The sequence below is a fragment of the Pimephales promelas genome, chromosome 23 (genome assembly GCF_988280905.1).
Source record: "Pimephales promelas chromosome 23, fPimPro1.hap1.1, whole genome shotgun sequence".
NCBI lineage: Eukaryota > Metazoa > Chordata > Actinopteri > Cypriniformes > Leuciscidae > Pimephales > Pimephales promelas.
Window position 1 is genome coordinate 6,504,507 of NC_142791.1, and position 19,604 is coordinate 6,524,110.

At 36.7% G+C, this 19,604-nt stretch overlaps 1 protein-coding gene across 1 annotated transcript in view; it reads right to left on the minus strand.

Moving 5' to 3' along the window:
- cxadr (CXADR cell adhesion molecule) overlaps positions 1–19,604 on the minus strand; it is a 44,031-nt gene that overhangs the window by 12,848 nt on the left and 11,579 nt on the right. Inside the window, exon 2 of the mRNA XM_039667461.2 lies at positions 703–872. Coding sequence (XP_039523395.2) covers positions 703–872 — 170 coding nt within the window. The remainder of the gene's footprint in view (positions 1–702; positions 873–19,604) is intronic.

Here is a 19,604-nt window from a genome sequence, read left to right on the forward strand (position 1 = left end):
AAACAAAAACATCAATACATAACATCAACTAAGAGCTGCCAAATCCACATCAACTAAGAGCTGCCAAATCCAATAAATCTAAAATGCACATTCATCAGACCCTTTATGTGGACCCACACACATATCCATCCAGGGAACAACTTTACAGACCACTAAAACATCAGGACGTGTTCATAAAACACCCAATCTGGTGTGCCGCACTTCCCTTACTGACAGATGTGCTACACACAAACCAGCACCTGCTTGATGCAGATCAAAGCAAGGGTTGTCTATTAGCAAATTGTGATGTATGAGAAAAAGCTCCATGTTACAATACTTGTTTATAAGGCTGCACAATTTGCCCAAAAATGTTGTGAATATATATTAATAGGATTATAAAATATAATTATTATTTGTATGATGCTGATGATAGTTTGTAACTGGTCCTTGTGTAGGACACTAAAATCGTTAGATAATGAGCTGCTCGTGTCAATGAACACATAACTTGGAAGGAATGTTACTGTTCTGCTTTATACAACAGAGGCAGTCAAACTAGTTTTGTGAGCTTGTTTTTCTGAAAACAAGAACTTGTGACAGGAAAAGCAGCAAATGGGGAACAAGGGACAAAGTCAAACCTAAACCTCCCAGAGGCTTTTGAATAATGAGACATCAAATATGCTTTCCACTAGAGAAACTTTAGTGTGATTGCTATGAGATACTCACCACTTTCTCTTCTTTCTGGTTGTCGGAGGGCTGCAGGCTCCACTCAATGTCCAGAGGCCCAGAATCATCAGAAGCAAGAGTAAACTGACAGTCCAGCTTCACAGACTCTCCGCTGGCTTTCTCAATGGATGTAGGACCAGTGGATGTGATCTGTAGTCCACAGGCTGAGCCTGAGAAGAACAAAAAAGATAATGCTTTTTAACAACAATATAGATGCAGCTTATTTCCAAAACCAATCATATCCATCACCCTTGCATCTATAAATATAAGAAATTGTCTCTCATCATTGCATGGTTTTGATATCACTGTCGGGATTATTACTCAAAGCTTGTGCAATGCAGTATCCTTAGACAATGAGTGTATTTACATGCATGTTCTTAAACAGATTGTGCTTTAAACTCGCAATCATGGAAATGTGTCAACTAGTTTTCTTTTATCAGAGTATGATCATGAACGGCTTAAGCATGAACCGATCGTCTTCGCTACATTTTTGCTCCTAACACTGATTTCGCCCAGCATGTAAATGCATCAACCTGCTTTCTGTCAGCTTATTGAAGTGCACATGTATAATGTGTGACAGGAACATCATTACTGTGAATTTAAGTGCATCCAGACAGAGAGAGCATATTGCAGAACGGTAGGAGGAAATATATTGCAAACTTGATCAAACTCTTTTCTTGAAATCTCATGCAGCAGCAAATTATTTTGTTTTGACGTCAATACCAGGAAATAAACTGATTTATTAATAGTCTTGTTGGGTTAATGGTTTGCATACACCCAGACAACAGATTATTTCAATAAGCTAATTTTTGTGAGTTATCAGCATACTGGTGTGCATGTAAATGTGCTCAATGACTGATTTCTGTGGTATGAGAAGATATGCATGTTGCATGCCCTCATTAGGGCTCAAGATGAATACATCAGAGATCATCATCTATTCTTGGAATGGACATCAGTCAGTAAATGACAACTAACAGAGCAGATAACAGTGGGGTTCTGAACCCGGTGGGGGCTCAGAGTCAGACAAACCTCAAAAATAAAGCATCTGCCTGTATGAATGCCTTTTTTTTTTTTTTTATAAAAATCCATACTGGCCAACAGTTTTTACCTTCTCTTAAAAATGTGATGATACATAGTAAACACTATTTCTTTTTAGTCAAGAATGACCACAAATAAATTCTACATTTCTACATAAATTCTCAGTTGTCACCTTCAGCTAAGGATGTGATGTTGGTATTTCCATTACATGGCTAAACAGCAAAATGGGTTAAAAATTAACAGTGTAAAATTAAATAAATACTAATAATATACAAATACGTAAAAAGGATTGGAATAGGCTAATAAACAAATATCAAATTAATATATACAAATATCAAATATGTAAAAAGTAATGAATAACTAAAATATCTTGATGAATGCTGAAAAAAGACCAAAAGTTATTGTAAAGTACATGTGGGAATGGGATGTTTCTAAAGTTTCAGTTGACTCAGCCCTTAGACGTTCACAGTGATATAGAGCTGAAACTTTAGAACTTTTTTTTATACGGGCCACAATGTCTTTAAATGCAACCTGTTGGACCACTCGGATGATCAATTTTAAAACAATATTTTGAAAGGTAAGTAATGGAAAGCTTTGTTCAGATAACTAAATCAAACCAGGAGAGGTCACTATTTTTCCAGCCGATCCCTGTATTAATTACAGCGTAGGATTGTGAACGCTAATGTGAAAGTTCACTAAAATGAACAAAATAAAAAATAAAAATTTTGAATAAGCACTTTTTTAACTTTGAGGTTGAGTTTGAGAATGTTCTCTAGGATTGAAAAAAAAACATCTATAAAGGACATATATACATTTTGTTGCTGCAAATTTACAGACAGACAATGCAATTGAGATGTTTTCATTTGTTTGGGGTAGGCTAATATTGCTTGTCAACTAAGTTTCCCATTCGTTTAGCATAATTTCACCAGTTTTATAGTTAAAATCTTTAAAAACAAATTGCATTCAATATAAATTGATATCACTTAATAAAAAGTCAATTGAGTAAGACTGTAAAAGTTGTGAGATTAGTAATCTGTAATTAGTAACTTGGTATGTAAGAAGGAAATAATGTTGGCCCTCGTCACGATTGAAGTTGCCCATCCCTGTTGAAGAGGTTGCCACAAGCTATTAACCTGAGATCAGACCCATGATGTTCTTCTCTTTAGTCACAAACAGGGGACTGGTTGTAAATCGGGATTTTAAAAGGACGTTTCACACAACACAAAAAGAATTAAACTAAAGGGTGTGTTACACTGCATTATATAAGAGAGGATTGTTTAGATGTCACACCAAACAGAGGGCGAATTTCCCTAGGGGTATCATCAACGCTCTGATTTGTGGGATTGAAAAATATTACAAATGTGTATATAGCACAAGGAATAATAATTCAAATGAAAAGTGGCACTGAAGTCAACAAATGAATATTGCTGCCATGGGCCATTCAGAAATCCCCCATTAGCGGTAATATATGCTCGTTTTCCAGTGATCAAAGTCATTCTTTAAACGAATGGATCCTTTGGTGACCCTGGCTGAAGGCTGCATTTCATTTCATTTTAATTAATATAGCCAGCTCTCAAGCACAGATCAGGGCTGTGTGGAGGACATGACTTCATTCAATCACCTAGGCCTACTCTCTCCACCTGGAGCCGTAAATCTGGTTAAGCCTGTAGTGTTGAGCTCCACTACCATGCTAATCACAACTATACAATTTTTTGATTCTTACGTCTATAAAATTCTATTACTAAAGAACGTACAAATTTATTACCAAAAATGACAAAAGTCTAAACGGGCTTTGCTACACATCAAATCACCCCAATGACCGTTTTTCTCTCAACTCTAATCATGCAAATGGAATAATACATAACAGTTATCTTATCTGATGGAAGCCAGTAATCAATATCGGCCATTAGTAGAGCATGAATACAGATCAAGAATGGTGAACTGAATATCAACTAAGCATAGCTGCAAACAAAAAAAGTGATTTTCATTGCATAAGTAATGTACACATGCATAACAGCATGTTTAACAAGCAAACAGATGTATAATCGTTCTAAATATCATAACCATTTATTCAGCATTTGATCTTTAAATCACCAAACGGCACATTAATCATGCATACAAAAAACATGTAAAGACCAGGTGATGGTCTTTTTATAGTACGTTAGAGCATTAGCAGTGACATTTCACAACTGGTTCATTTCCAGCAAGGAAAATGTGATTGAATAAGACTCATTTCAGTGTGCTGAGCTACTAGATTATCTCCACTGGGTAAAAGGGTGAGTGAAACCAACACTCAATTAAAATGCAAGCTGAAGGTTTTCTAACATCAACATCCTCACATCAAAATAAATCAATGACACGTGACGTACCAAAATTCATTGTTCATTTTCACATTATTGGGCACCATTTTGACTGCCACAAAACAAGAACAAAGTGTCACCACCACCAAATAAAATTCTTTAATATTAAAATTACACATTTAAACATAAATTTCCCAATCAGTTTGAAGCAGAACAAATGGATGCCCATTTGAAAAGAGACCAAATTCAAGACTTGCTACATTGTGGGGATCATGTAATCACTGTAGAAATGGAAACAGAATAGTCCATGCCTGCATGAAAAAAGTCTTAAAGATTAAGGAAAAGACAGGAGATATTAATCAAGAACAGACTCAGGATCTGCTGTCTGGGCAGAAACATATGTAATACTACTCCACATAAACAACAGATACGGTAAAGCTGATGCTACTAAAACTACATGGGATATCACAGAATCTCAAGTTCAAAATACACATGTGGTCACATGAGCAGGTCCTGCACAGGCACAGAGTCGTATCTCAAGTGTAAGGAACGCCAAGCGTAGAGGTCTAGACTCTCGAGTAAGGGGGCCTTAAAGTCGCCATGAAATAAAATGTTTAAATTCGTATTTTTATATGTAATATTGTAGTGTTTATTATAAATGATTTATCTGTGCATTTCAGTCATTTTTAAAAAGACGTGACCCCATTAGTCTGCTATGAGCGAGAGAAGGAGACGAGGAGACTAAAGAAAAACCCCGCCCTCTATTCAATATTCCGTTTCACTTGAAAATACATCACAACACTGGAGAAAAGTAGTTTGTAACTTCCGGTTCAAGGGGACTTTAACTTCTAAGAATATCTATCTCTGCCTGGCTGCTCTTGACCTCCACCAGCTGAGCATGACAAGAAATCCTTCGAGGTTTAAAAGAAAGCAATTAGACCAACTAGAATGAGGCCAAAGCCCACCACAAGTTCAACACTCTCCACTCTGTCCGCCATTTTTTTAATCTCCCACACTCCCATTCCCCTCCAAACTCTCCCTCTCACGCCGGTCTCGTGAGCCCCAGCGCTGGTGATGGCAGACCCCCTTTGTGCACTCATAATAGGTAGAGAATCCTGTCTCCTGGCAACACATCGTACCGAGAATGCCTGAGAGGGGATGAGCGAAAAGGGGGGAAGGTAATGCAGATAAAGAAAGGAGGAGTGAGCAATACAAACAAAAAAGTGGGGGAGGCTGAGTGAGAGGAGAGTAATGGCTTGGTGTGGACAGACAGTGAATGTAAACAAAAGACTTACAGCTATGGGGTTTACAATCAGTTTCAAATTGCAGACAACAATTACAGTCAGCTGCAAATCAGAAAAAAACAAAGTAATATCATAGGTAACAGACAGACCTGGGCCCACAAACTGAATACATAGCCATTAACAAAACTATAAGATAAAAAAAAGGAAAAAATATTTATTGAAGATTTATGGATATTTATGCAGAAATGAGCACAGCAACATAAACAGACCCACAATAAATGCTGTCCTGCCTGTTGCTAGGTCGCAATTTTAGCCCTTTTTTAACAGTTTAGTTTTGACAGAAAAGTATAGCAATACTATTGCTACTTATATTTATGTTTTTCTAGACACTTTCAATGCAACATTAAACTGAAGGCATGTTGTGGAACTACACAACACTGAGAAAAGGTATGTGCTATGGTGTGACGTGCAACACCGTTCATGTGTGCAGTTCATGGTACAGTGTTGAGCAGCTCACTTCATTTGCTGTGTTTCACATCACTCTGAAATCTAAAATTAAACCATGATTGATAAACCTTTAAAAGAAGAAATTAAGATTAAGTAAAAAGTAGGGTTAGCACGGTAATTTAAAAGTTTTAATATGAAATTATTTTATTTCTATTAAATACTCTTTATTTGAAAGTATAACAGCATTATAACAACATTTCTCAGTTTGTTTAAATTTTTTAGAATCACAATAATCATAATAATTATCATTATTTTATAGCCATATTAAATGGTTTCTGTAAAGAGTTTATCCAGCACCCATATAATATTTTTTTGAACACCCCAATTGTCAGTTTTGCGATGTTAGTTTTTATTCAATTTCATGCAGTCCTAAATTAAAAGATACTATTAATGTGTGCAGGCATGTCTGAATACTGTATGTGCAAGGAGGTAAGAGCGAGTGTGCTTGTGTCAATAGGATTGCTGGCGAGTGAAGGACATTTATCCATTATGATTATCACGCTGAAAACCACACTAAAATCATGTACGTCACATTTCCATTTTCCAAAGTCAATTCAGCGATATCTGAGCCACACTCAGGAAAGATAAGGTCACCCCCCACACACACACACACACATATATGATAAGCAACAGGAGAATCTTTTTAACAGCCGATAAGACATCTTAGTCCATCCCTCTGGTGTACAGACAACCAGAACAGTTAATGCATTTCAAAACTAACAAGATTGTTCTACATATCAGCATGTGCGGCTGTTTTGCATGCAGTACAGCACAGCTTGAATTGTAATTAGGTTGTCATACGAGGATGGCTGGAGAACAAACTGAGCTCTCTCTCTCTTGCTCATTTAAACTCATTTTAGAAGCAGTAGTGAAGTGGAAGTTATATATAGGGGTTCCAGCAGTAGAAGAAAAATGACAAAGCAGACTGTGACGGCTCTATAGAGGATCGTGGCAAGCATGGCATATTTTCCAGGATGGGGAAGGAAGGATTACTACTTGCAGATAATACCCATTTAAAAAACACTGCAGACGCCAGCTAGTTTAAAATCTCTCTCTCTCTCTCACTCTCTCTCTCTCTAGGCAACAAGCCTAAATATGCAAGAATTAATTTGAATAATATATATATATATATATATATTTTTTTTAAATGAAACAACATCTCCCTACAGACAACATCTGGATTGAGTCAAATGTTTGGCTTTAAGAGTTAAACAAAGAAAATTACGTTAAGTAGTCAGTAAGCACAAACAAACAAGAGCAGAAGATGAGAACATTAATATTGTGCCAATTCAACAATTATTTAAAGGTGCAGTAGGACATCTGGGAAAATGCTAACTTTAGCCTGATAGCACTAAAAGCGTACTTCCCACCCTCCCTGCAAATCGCTGTCCAAAGCCACACCTCCTGAAAGCATGAACGCGCACAGCCCAGAAGACCGGAGACAATGTAACTGCAATACATCATGTCTCATTCACCGGTGAGAAAACTTTTTTAGTAACAGTATTACATACCCAACTGAAACAAATTCTTAAAAACGGAATTAGATGCAGCAAGTTTTCGGTTTGTTTAGCTACTGTAGCAGTGTATAATATTTCTTGCATGCCAGGGGAGTCGATGACTGCTTGCTGCTTGCCTGCCATTCTTGCTCTGTCTGCACAGCGTACATGAACACGCTGATGACTTGTCTGCATGAATAGCCTGCGCAGTGGTATGCGTACACACATTGACCGACAGGGAACACACATGCTATTAAGCCCCTTAATTCATCAGTTTTAGCATTTGTACTACTTTCTACTTTTCTGCAGTAGTGCTAATATTGTTGGTTCATGCATGATAAATTCCTCGTGCTTTTCCTCATTTGTAAGTCGCTTTGGATAAACCATCTGCTATGTAAATGTATTCTTGCCTTTTCTGCAAATATGCCTCCTAATAACATTTCACTACCATAAATAATCTGAAGAGGAAATTAACTGAACACTGAACAGAAAAGAGAAAAAGTCAGTGGCAGATCTTTCATCAGTGATGAGAATATTTGACTCTCTCGTCCTCAAAGAATAAGAGGTTGTTTATTTACCATCTTATAAGGTGCCTGAGCCAATGGGCCATTGCTCTCATTTCCCCTAGCATCTGCTTATCATCATCTCCCACTTCTACTCCTTTTTCTGCCCTTCAGACAAAGAACTAGTGACCTTTCCTCTCCCCTCTGCTCCCCAACCCTGAGACAAACACAGTAATGAATGCAAAACCATTTACATTTTCTAAGCCCACCTCTAGGTCACTCAAACACATGCCTCCTCTGCCACAAATAATGCAACACTTTCCCATAGAATGAATCTCTTTTGTCTATGGTTCAGAGCAAGACTCTCACACTTTATACTGGAAATACATGATTTTGGTTTCTGTTATATTGGGATTAGAGCTACACAATTATTTGAAATTAAACCATTTATGCACAGCTTGTCAGACTATAACAGTTGGTCATGGAGGTTGTCTATCCGGTGCAATCCCCGGTTCCACCTGACCAATTGTCGAGGTGTCCATGAGCAAGACACCTAACCCCAGTTGCTCCCGACGAACTGGATGGCACCTTGTATGGCTGACACCGCCGTCGGTGTATGAATGAGTGAGTGAATGTGAGGCAAAATGTAAAGCGTTTTGGTGGCCATTTTGTCTGTGAAAGCACTATATAAATGCAGTCCATTTACCAATATATGGTTTATCTGAGTTCTTTAAGCCTTCTCAGTATTTTCATGATAATAAAGTATTTATATACTTTAATGCTAATCGACATAGACATTATCACTGTATAGAATACTATGAAATAATACGTTGTGTGCCTTATTCTGTGTAAGAAGCCACATCATAAGGATGGGCAACTGTCAATTAAAGTGAGTTTGGAGTAAAAAACATGTTATTAAACGTCGTCTTTTGTTGGAAAAGGTTCAGAAATTTTTCTCATGATTGGAAAGAGGTTTGATGCGTGTTGCTCATTCAAATGCACGTTATAAGTGACTGAAACTCGCAGAGATTTCAGCATTTACTACTGATCAGAGCCGTGCTTCATTGACGAGTTGTACATAATAATAAATAAAAAAATAAATCGCACTAAACCAACTCGGTTTAAGCGTGATTTCGGGTTAATTGCAATTTTATCCTGCATCCCTAATTTGGATGCAATTTGCATTCTCCTGTGCGAGTTAAAGAGGGAAGACAAATTGGAATATTTTTGCTTTTTCTGTGCCATTTTGTGTGGAATGGATTTAAACATTCTACAATTTGTAATACAAAGCATAAAGCGCAATATATACCTCTTTGCTAGCTGAAAGCATAATCAATTTAACCCAAATATTTAATTAACAAACATACACAGGGTGGGGGAATGTGTAAAACAATAACAGGCGTTCCAATTCTGAGGAATTTTTCTATGGACACAAATTTCATGTTAGCTTAGTCACTCACAACACATACCAAGTAACTCAAGATTAACTGGAAAAATTTAAATCTGTGGAACTGAAACAAATCAAAAGATTAGAATTTTAGAAGTTTGAAAATAATAAATATAGAAAATCTTACAAGTTTGGAATCACACATGTGTGCGTAAATGGCCATTTTCATTTTGGGGTGATCCATCTATTTAAGATATGATCATGGTCTCAAACACCAAAAGAAACCAAGAGAGTAGAATAAGAGGAGCAAACCCTTCTCAATTCATGTAAAGACTGGAGAATCTTGTGCCAGGTCAGTGTTTGCTGAGAGGCCAGTCCAGGAGAATGACCCCAGGTGAAGAGAGACTGCTGATCCCTTAAATCTCTCTTGACTACTGGGACCTACATTAATCTAGAAACGCATATATTTCCACACAGTCTGTCTCTCTTTTTCAATCCGTGTCAAACAAACTCACATATACAACTTGAGCCATCAGACAACACACCCAATTGGAACTAAATCCACCAGTTCAGTGACCTCTTCCATCTGCCTTACATATCAAAACTATTCCCACAACAACTAAAATCACAAAGCAGCTTAAAAAAAAATAAACACTGCTCTGACTCTGGATAATTTTTTGTTGCACTTTTTCTTGTTTATGACAAGAGGAAAGTTTGGAGCGTGAATAAATTGTAATACTGGAATCCAAAACAGAGTGACTACAACATTGAAGTTAGAGGAAGAAAATGTGTGTGGTATCCCTGGTGAACAATGTTATTTGAGCAACTGTGAAGTATAAAGCTCACAGTGAGAAATATATAGCTTACAGTGTAAGAAAGACGGGTGGGAAAAATGCCATGAATGACAGAAATGAAGATGTAAATTGATAAATCTGCTCTTCCAAGGGGCAGAAGAGAAGTATCAGTTATGGCTGTGTGATATAGGTCAAAAATATATCACGATATAAAGTTTTATATCATTCGGTATCGATAATTATGAACTTTTTTATAACCTTTTTTTTAAGACAAGGAAAAGTTTGAATCATTTTTTATCAGTTATCCACATTAAGACAAACAACAAATTATATTAGTTTTACCAGTCAAAAACCAAAATATAAATGTAAACAAAAATACATTCTTTTTCTTATATTAAAATAAAAAAGTAAGTGGTAAAGAAACTCTTCAACTTAAATAAAATGTTACAAAATGTGTGCAATGTAAAAGTAACAGAACAATCAAGGCAAACTTTGAGGTAAATCAACATCAATAAGTAGGGATGTATCGGTTCACAAAATTCATGGTTCGGTAAGTTTTTGATACAACAAAAAGAAAGAAATGCCTGAGAAATGTCCTTGATTTAAAATATATATACATTTATTAAAAGAAAAACTAATAAAATATGTTTAATTGGTCTTGCAAAACATATGTAGTGTTTAGTGGCCAGAAGAGAAGTTAAACATGGATACATCTAATTTGAGTGTATTTCTAATCTGCCAAAACCAGACTACTAACAGTCTTTGATCAGTAACTCAGGGCTGGTCTCCTTTACAGAGCAGAACAGACACTACACACAAAACCTTGAGCACCCATTAAATTAACTGTTTAATTGTGAGCTACAACACCAATCATATGTAAAACCGACTCACATAATCCCACACTTACGCATGTACACCCAACGGCTTGAAGTTCTCACGCATGTCTTTAATGATTTCGAAGGGGCCAAGAGAGCGGAGGGCTCAGACTGACAGAGCGTGAATATCATTCTAGAACATTCTCTCCTGAAACGCAGTGCTCAATTAAGGATTAAAGACCCAAACTAGTTTGGCAGTAACGAGGCCTCTTCTCAGAGTTATTAGCAATGGCTGCTTATGAAAGAGAGGGCTGGCCTAAAACCATCATTGCGGCTGGCTTCTCTACAGCTTAACATATAGAACACCTGCCAAATTTTGACCACAGCAGGAATTGCTTGAAAAGTATGTTGGGAGAGACAGAGTGCAGTTTTAGATCAAAATACAGAGTACCAATTTATTCTTCACAAATCCCTTGTGTAGTTGGTGCTCTCGTCACCAATCCAGGGAATCCTAGAGAGTTTGGTTTCCTAGAATGGTTACAGGCACGTCCCAGATCTGATTATATCTCCACCAAACGCAACCACTCGGAAACAAATCTATTAAATGAACATCAATCTGTGTGTGCAGTTTAATTTGTTTAACAAAATAAGAAATAGGACAAATTTGAACAGTCCAATGAAATTGGCCAAGCATGCACTCAGAAAAATCACTGAAAATAGACATTGCAATTACTGAAAAACTAATTAGTAGCTTAAACATGCATGGACGTGCACAGCTTGCTCATAGTCTGAAATACAAACTACTGGACTGTAATGTTAACAGAATGCAGATAAGCCAGCAGACACACTCACATGCATCCATTCTGTAAGTATATTGCATGTAATAGATTAAAATCCTCCCTGATGTATGGAAAGACATCACTCAAACCTCTTATAGGTCAGCATGCTGCTATGAGATCAGCAGGAAAAAACATTACACGTACTTACTGTGAAATCTGTCTGAATTGAAACATCTGTGGTTCCACCTAAAGGTTAAACTCCAACACATATCTTCAAAGTGAATACATTTAATTCAGAATGCAACCATCATTTTGCATTCTATAACCACTTTCTTCTTTTACTATGTGGTTTAAAGTTTGGGGTCAATAAGAATTTGTATTTTTTTAGGAAATTAAAAAACAGACAAATCAAAATTGATCAAAAGTGTCAGTAAAGATATTTATAATGTCACAAAAGATTTATATTTTGAATATAAATGGTCTTTTGAACTTTCCATTCAAAGAATCCTGAAAAAATGTAATCCCTGTTTCCACAATAATATTAAGCATTATTACAAAATCAGTGGAATGATTTCTGAAGGATCATATGTGAGACTGAGACTGAAGATTGAAGTAAAGGCTGCTTAAAATTCAGCTTTGCAATTACATGAAATATTATAATAAAGTGTATTCAAATAAAAAAACTCTTTTAAATTGGAATTAATATTTCACAATAGGGATGGCAAAAGCTAAACATTTTCTTGACTGACCACTGAGCCCCATTAGCCTCAAACCTTGTGAGTGTGCAAACCCAAACGCTGTGACCTTGCGCCAAATGTTTTTTTTTATTGGTTTATTAAGTACAAACAGGCGAGTTAAGAAAAATTTAGTTCACTTCACAAAAAATATCTTGTAATGAGATGGCTAACTTACTCCACTGTCTATAACAGCTTAATTTAGAGATCACTTTTTGTTTACCAACAACTTTGATCGGTTAACATTGATACAGTCAACCATTGGTCAAACGGTCATCAGTTAACATACATCCATACTTCACAACATTACAGTTTTTATTGTATTTTTGATAAACTAAATGAAGCATAAGACTTTACAGTTACATAGTGTCTTATTGTCGTGACTCCTAGAGAGTGTGTAGCGGGGTCATGAGGTTTGGGCAGACTGGAAGATGATGATGATGAGTCTGTTATATGCAGTTCTATATATCGTTTTCCTTACAGAACCAGCCAGTAGTCCCTAAGATAATGGCAACTAGTTCACACACTCACCCAAAACCTTTAACAAGACTTAGTGTGACTGTGAAAAGAATCGCTTAACATCTGGTGGGAAATGTAGAAGTAATTTTTCCGTGGACAAAGAGAAAGAGACACAGCATCTGCCCCAGGCTGCAACAGCATTTTATTTTCATCTGCAGAATATTGTATTTCCAATGATGGCTCCACTGGGAGCTTGACAAGCTGTGAATTTGATCAAATGTGTGCCTGTGTAAATCAATAGCACTTGACAAAAGATAAGTGACATTGTCTGAATGGGCACTGCCATTACCATTACCATCACTGCACTGAAACACAGATCATCAGAGATCCAGAACACGTTCTAGAATTCATTCCCAGTACAATCAACACGCCATGCTAATAAAGTGCCTGCTCCCTCAGCAGCCTTCGTTCTGGATATATTTTTCCCCAAATGATTTTTACAAAAAAGTTTTTTTTTAAAGTCAGGAGCTAAAACCAACCAGCTACAATGTGCATAACACACTACTAACTAAAATATATATTGCTTTAATGGTCAAAAACACGCAAAATTAAGTCAAAATTCAGGTCTTGGTTAATTCATCCTCGTAAATGCGTCTTAAATAAGTATAAAACGCATGTGACAGTATAATGAAAACAGTAATGGATCGGTGCACTAGCTTTTAAAGTGACAGCAGCCACATGTGTGTCAATAATTTTGTTGTCAAAACAATAAACTGGATTAATAGCCTATGTATTTATTTCTGAATACTAGTGTTAGAACTAAAAACTTCTCTATTTGTATCTTTATTCTATTGTATATACACCTTCCAGGTGTTGGGTAAACTCTTAACAAAATTTCCTCATTGTAAAAACGCAATGAGTGAGCAAACATTTAGGTGAGATAAATGTAATTCAAAAAATGGTCTAAAAATGTAACCCCCCACAGGTCTTAGCTGTTCTTTTTGAAAGAGACAGCAGGACAGTAAAGATAGGACTTTAGTCACAATGTGGTAGGACTATCAGATCACACCCAGCCCTGCTGAAGATAACACACACTAAGTCGACGCCACACAGGCCAATCTGTATGGACCACTGCAGTGAACATGGTCGTCTCAATATGATGAGTGATCTCATGAATTTCACACAAGCAAGAAAAACAAACCAGCAGGTGTGTTGAGCGCACCTCAGTGTGCGTTGCTCCCTCAGGCTCAGCAAATCTGTCAGGGTCTATTACTGAGGAAGAGGAAGAAAGTGACTCTCTGAATGTCAAACATTAAAGCAAATGCCATTTTCACACAACACCTCTGTATAGAGAAGATTTTTTTTATATAGAAGATAAAAAAGATAGAAAGTAAGATGGACATTCTTTGACACTATCAGCAGAGTGCAGTATCTGGACTGTATAGATAAATAGTGTAAAACTGCACTAACAGTGCCACTGGATGTGTATGAATGTGATATAGCAGCAAGGTCTCCTTCAAAAAGAACTGAATATGCATCACAAGCCTGCTGTGGGGCACAGCACATTGTGTGGCACCAGCATCCATGCATGTAATATGCAATGCATGTTTCTCTCAACATTCAACAGGGAAAGGATAAATCAGTGCATGAAATTCACTTTGCCTTTGCTTTGAATTAAAAAGATTCTCTTAACTACTCAAAGACTGAGTAAGTAACATTACAGACTCTGTTAATAGATAAAAAAAACTTCACCTGGTGATAAAAAAAAAAGATAGAAAGGATGATCGACATTCTTTGGGTTGTTACAAAATGGCACCATTATCAGCAGAATGTGAGAGTGAAGCATCCTGACTGCTGATAAAAAGTAAAACTGCACTGCCAGTGCCACAGTGCCACTGGATGTGTATGAAAGTGATTTAGCAGCAAGGTCTCAGTACATGAAATACACTTTGCCTTTCCTTTGAATTAAAGGGATGGTTAATTATGATTTCACATTTCTAACTTTAGTGTGAAATGTTACTGTTTGAGCATAAAAATATCTGCAAAGTTACAACGCTCAAAGTTCAAAGCAAAGGGAGATATTTTAATTTACAGAAATGGCTTTTTAAGGACAACAATAAATGACTGATAGGGAGTACACAAGCTTCTACCCGGGTTAGTGACATCACTAACTCAAATTTACATAAACTCTGCCCCCGGGAACACACAACAAAGGGGGTGAGTCCATGAGAAAAGGAAGAGTTGTTGTGGTAGAGCACATTTGTTAGTCTGTCCCCTTCGTCTTTTCACATTTATTGCAATACAGTACAGTGTTTCCCCTAGGATTTTTTTAGGGGGTGATAGATCCCCAAAACTAGTGTCGCAGTGCGGGTGTGTTACGGATAAAATGTTTAGTCATTAAAAATCACGTCTAATTAATTGAAATCATGAAACTTTTATTATAAACAATTATTAAACTTATACAATATTTTAAAACTTTTTTTTGAAAATATATGAATCTGCACGTAGTCTGCACCATTCATTCACACAACACGTAGGATTCACATTTAAAGCTGTAGTCCGTAGCTTTTTTGGGGTTATTTGTGTGCCTTTTCTTTCACCATTTCCCAGTTGTTTTTTTAACAGCTCGCCTTCCTCCTCCACACCACATTTAATTGTGTCATTATTTAAATGCTGCACCATTCCAGAAAGTACATAAAATGACTTAATCTAAGAATATATGGCAGAACGACTATTTTTGGGCTAGATAATCTTGTAGTCTGTAAGCTTTTGTGGGTAAGCTTCAGATCTAACATCCATATAACATCAGATCAAACTCGATCCAAGAATTTTCAATACTTACTATCTAACAAAAAACATCTATTTTGCTATTAAATACCATAAAAATACCACATTTGATTGTGTTGATGTTTGGAGGGCGAAATGAGGACAGTGAATAGGGCCTGAAATTGAAAAAAGTAGCATGAATAAATACAATAGAATAAAGATACAAATAAAGACAAATAAAGAGAAACGTTTTTGAATAGGTCTAACACTAGTATGCATACACAGAAACTGAATAAACGAATCAAATGGAAAATAACATTGGGTAGCATTTTAGTCTTGAATAAATTAAATACAGCTATTAATCCTGATTCCTTTAACTTAAAGCTCTCTTTTGTTGTTTTGACAACAAAATAAATGACTGACACATATGGCTGCCGTTACTTTAAAAGCTAGTGTTCATTATACTGGAATGCATTTTATGCTTATTAAAAGACAAAACCGACTAAGATTAGAGTATACCCACAAAGACCGAAATTGACACAATTTTGCATGTTAAAGCAATATAAATATAAACAAATAACTTTTATTACTGGCCAGCTGCTGGCCCGATTGTGCAAGTGAATTTTCCGTCATGTCCCGACTCCTAAATGCGTGTGTGTGTGTGTGTGTTATCGCGTGTGTGAGAGAAGAGATAGAAGATGCGACACCGCTGAAGACTCAAGCTGTTTGTGAAATTACGTCTGGCAGATAGTTGTAAAAAGAATGATTTGATTATATAATCTGTGTGGATTACGATTGCAGGAATTTCTCGCACTATAAATTAGATAGAATTATGCGCATACCCGAAATCCTGAGTGAAGCAGTGGAATCCTTCTGGGTAGATTATGGCTCGCATTAGTATCCAGCTCACACCTAGATATATTTGTTTAACAAAGCCACATTCACCAGACCAGAAAACACACAGATGACCTTTTCACAGTCAAATATTACATTCTTAAAATAGATTATAGACTCTCTACAGAACAAAAATGAAACTTTTATATAATTTTCCTTTTTTTAACCCGTAAAACGAAAAAATTAATGGTTGTTGTATTTTTAAAATGCAAAATGAAAACCAACATTTGAGTTTGAACTGTATGCTGTACGCGTTTATAGTAGCCTACACCGAAGGTAGCGGGAGGGAGTGTCTGTTGTGAGTTTAGGGGGCACGTCAGCCAGAGGTGTGTGCATGCATGAGTGATTGAGACAAACTACGCGCCTGCAGTGAGGGTCGCCGAAAGAAGGATATGAAGTGCCGGTGTTTCGGCTACAAAAACCCGCCGAACTGATCTGAAACGGAAACCAGCCCAATTTTTATCCACCTGCCCAAACCCATTTTTGCCCAAAAAATAGATCGCAAAACAGTCCAATCTGCAGGCTGCGCCACTTAATGTCACCGCAAGGGAAACGCTAATATTCAAGCATTGTTGGATAGGTATCGGATCATATTTTTATCTCCCCTCCAATCTCCGATCTAGCATTCTGGGCCAGTATCAGCACGATACCGATGCTGTGGATCGGATCGGGACATCCCTAAAATCTGATAATATTCCTACAAAAGTCACTTGCTTCTCAAGCTCAACTGCCCATGTGCTTTAAAAGTCAATAAGCCCACACAACATGCACTCTTGGCACATGCACACAGCGATACAAACACACTAGAACCTTATTGGTCTTGAATCCAAAGAGGTTAATTCAGTAGTGGTCAAACAGACAGACAGCTGTCTCTCAGCTTATAGATCAGTCAGGATCAGACAGGCAGCTCATAGTAATCCCAATGAAAGTGTCTGATCTCAGCTAACAGGCTTTCACTCTCAGCAAGAAACCTCAAAGAATCAGGAGAGAGCTTGTGTTCAGAGCCAAAAGTTGTGCAAAGACTAAAATGAAAACCTAAAATGCATCAAATGCTGTATTTATACTCAGATCTCCATTAACATGAAACCTTTTTTTAAACCACAATTTATGAGACAAAAAAAGACCCAGTATTAATCTTTGTTTAAATCATCTTGCAAAACATATTGAATAAATAAGTCAAGCAGAACAGCGGAATGGCTTTGCAAAAAAATGACATGCCATAAACCAATATGGTGACAAACGTATCTGATGAATTCAATTTTACAGGAATCAAACCTGACATTTCATTTGAAATATTTCACACTGTAGCCAAGAGCCTTAAACACATTTATTTTATTTTGCAGGACATGAAAGCTTGAGACTTCAGCTTGGGTTCTGCAAGTGAGAAACTTTGATGCTGAAGGAATTCATATTCTCACCAGTACAGAAAATGAGACAGATAAGTTGGGGTAGAATTACAATACACTAATATTCTTAGGGAAGCCTTGTTTATTCAGGATGCATACATGAGAAAAAGTAATCATTAGCCTTCTACAAACAGCTAAACTTAAGTTTTCCAATGTGTCAGTAGGCTCTAGAGAGTCTTCTCATGTGCCAAGGTAAATGTCAAATCATTGTAAACACTATAAGAGTGAAGCAAAATGTCAAAGTTCTGATTTTAAAAAGGTGGAACGTGCCTCTGGCTGAACAAAGGACATTTTAAATGTGTGTGTTGCAGTGTCAGATGAGAGCACACCAGAGAAAAACAGTAAATCTGAGGATTACAGAACACCTAGTGCTGCCTAAATGCATCTCTTTATACAGAATGAAAAGGGAGGGGAAAGAGAGAGAAAAGAGAGAATTCTCTGAAAGTAATGACAAAAAAAAAAATCCTGAAGTTCTGATACTTGCGCATAGGATGGAAAGGGATGAGAGAATGACACAAAAAAAGATGATGTGCCTTGTGATATGGCCATAAATTAAACATGAATCCATTAAGACACTTAACAGCTGGCTGCCATAAAGCATTTTTTTCAGAGGAACATCTACAGTATAGCAAAAGCCATTATACACACACATTATACTGGTTTGTCACACACACACACTGCTCACTTAAAAAGGAAAGATTTCAGCATAAAGAATTCGAAAAATAGGTTAAATTATATAACTACCACTGCATGGGTAAAATGGGTTTTATTTGTTCACAACATAACAAATATCAGTTCAAACGTTACCGTTTGCCAAGTACCATGAAAACATGGCTTAATATATCCAGAGGCAGTCTCCAGGGAAACAATGTGTTCTGCAGTCAATTACACTTTTTTTCTCTATATCTCTGATTTTCTTTCTGCAACTAAATCTCAATATTTCTGTCTCCTTCATTTAAGCTCTCTTCAATGTGCACTGGCTTTGAGCAAAATGCTGTATGGTCCTTCAGCCACTCACATTGAAAATCAATGAATCACTTTTTGCAATTCACACTGATGCTGTCCAGGGGCCCGATTCACAAAACATTCCTAGCAATAAAATTCTTCTCAAGTGCTATTTTCTTACTTTAGAATTTTATGCATTCCCAAAAAACATTTCTTAAAGGGACAATATGTACTTTATGTATTTTAATTTTAAGAAATATATTTTTCTATTCAGATATTTATTTTGTTAATGAAAAATGACAAATGATGTTTTACCTCAGATTTGTGAAATGTTCACCTCACCTGTTTGGCAAGTGTGTGTCATGATATGTTCCGACAATCAAGATTAGTTTAAAACCACAATTAAAGCTCTGGTTTCTACAAATTTCACTGAGCTGAGAATGGATGTAAATGTGAGATAGCTCAAGAAATTGGTGACTAGACCCTTTATCATCACATCCTTGAGGATGTTAACACCTAAATCCAAAACTTAATGCAATGACAAGGTCATGTGATACACACAGAGACAAGCTGTTGACACCCATGTTCAAGGTTATACTCAGCAGGTGGGCCTTGCAGATGCTTTTTAGTTTTTGTTTCCAAACATCACATGAACAAGTATGCTGAAACGCACTGCAAACTTCCTTCTTCCCCCTTTGCAACATATAAACTCAACTCACATCCATGCATGATCACTGTCTCAAATCCCCAGTAGCAAAACATAGGAAATTATCATGAAGGCTGTAATGAAGCCGTTTGTTTGGCCAAAGATGAGAGATAGATGGTTGATTTATTG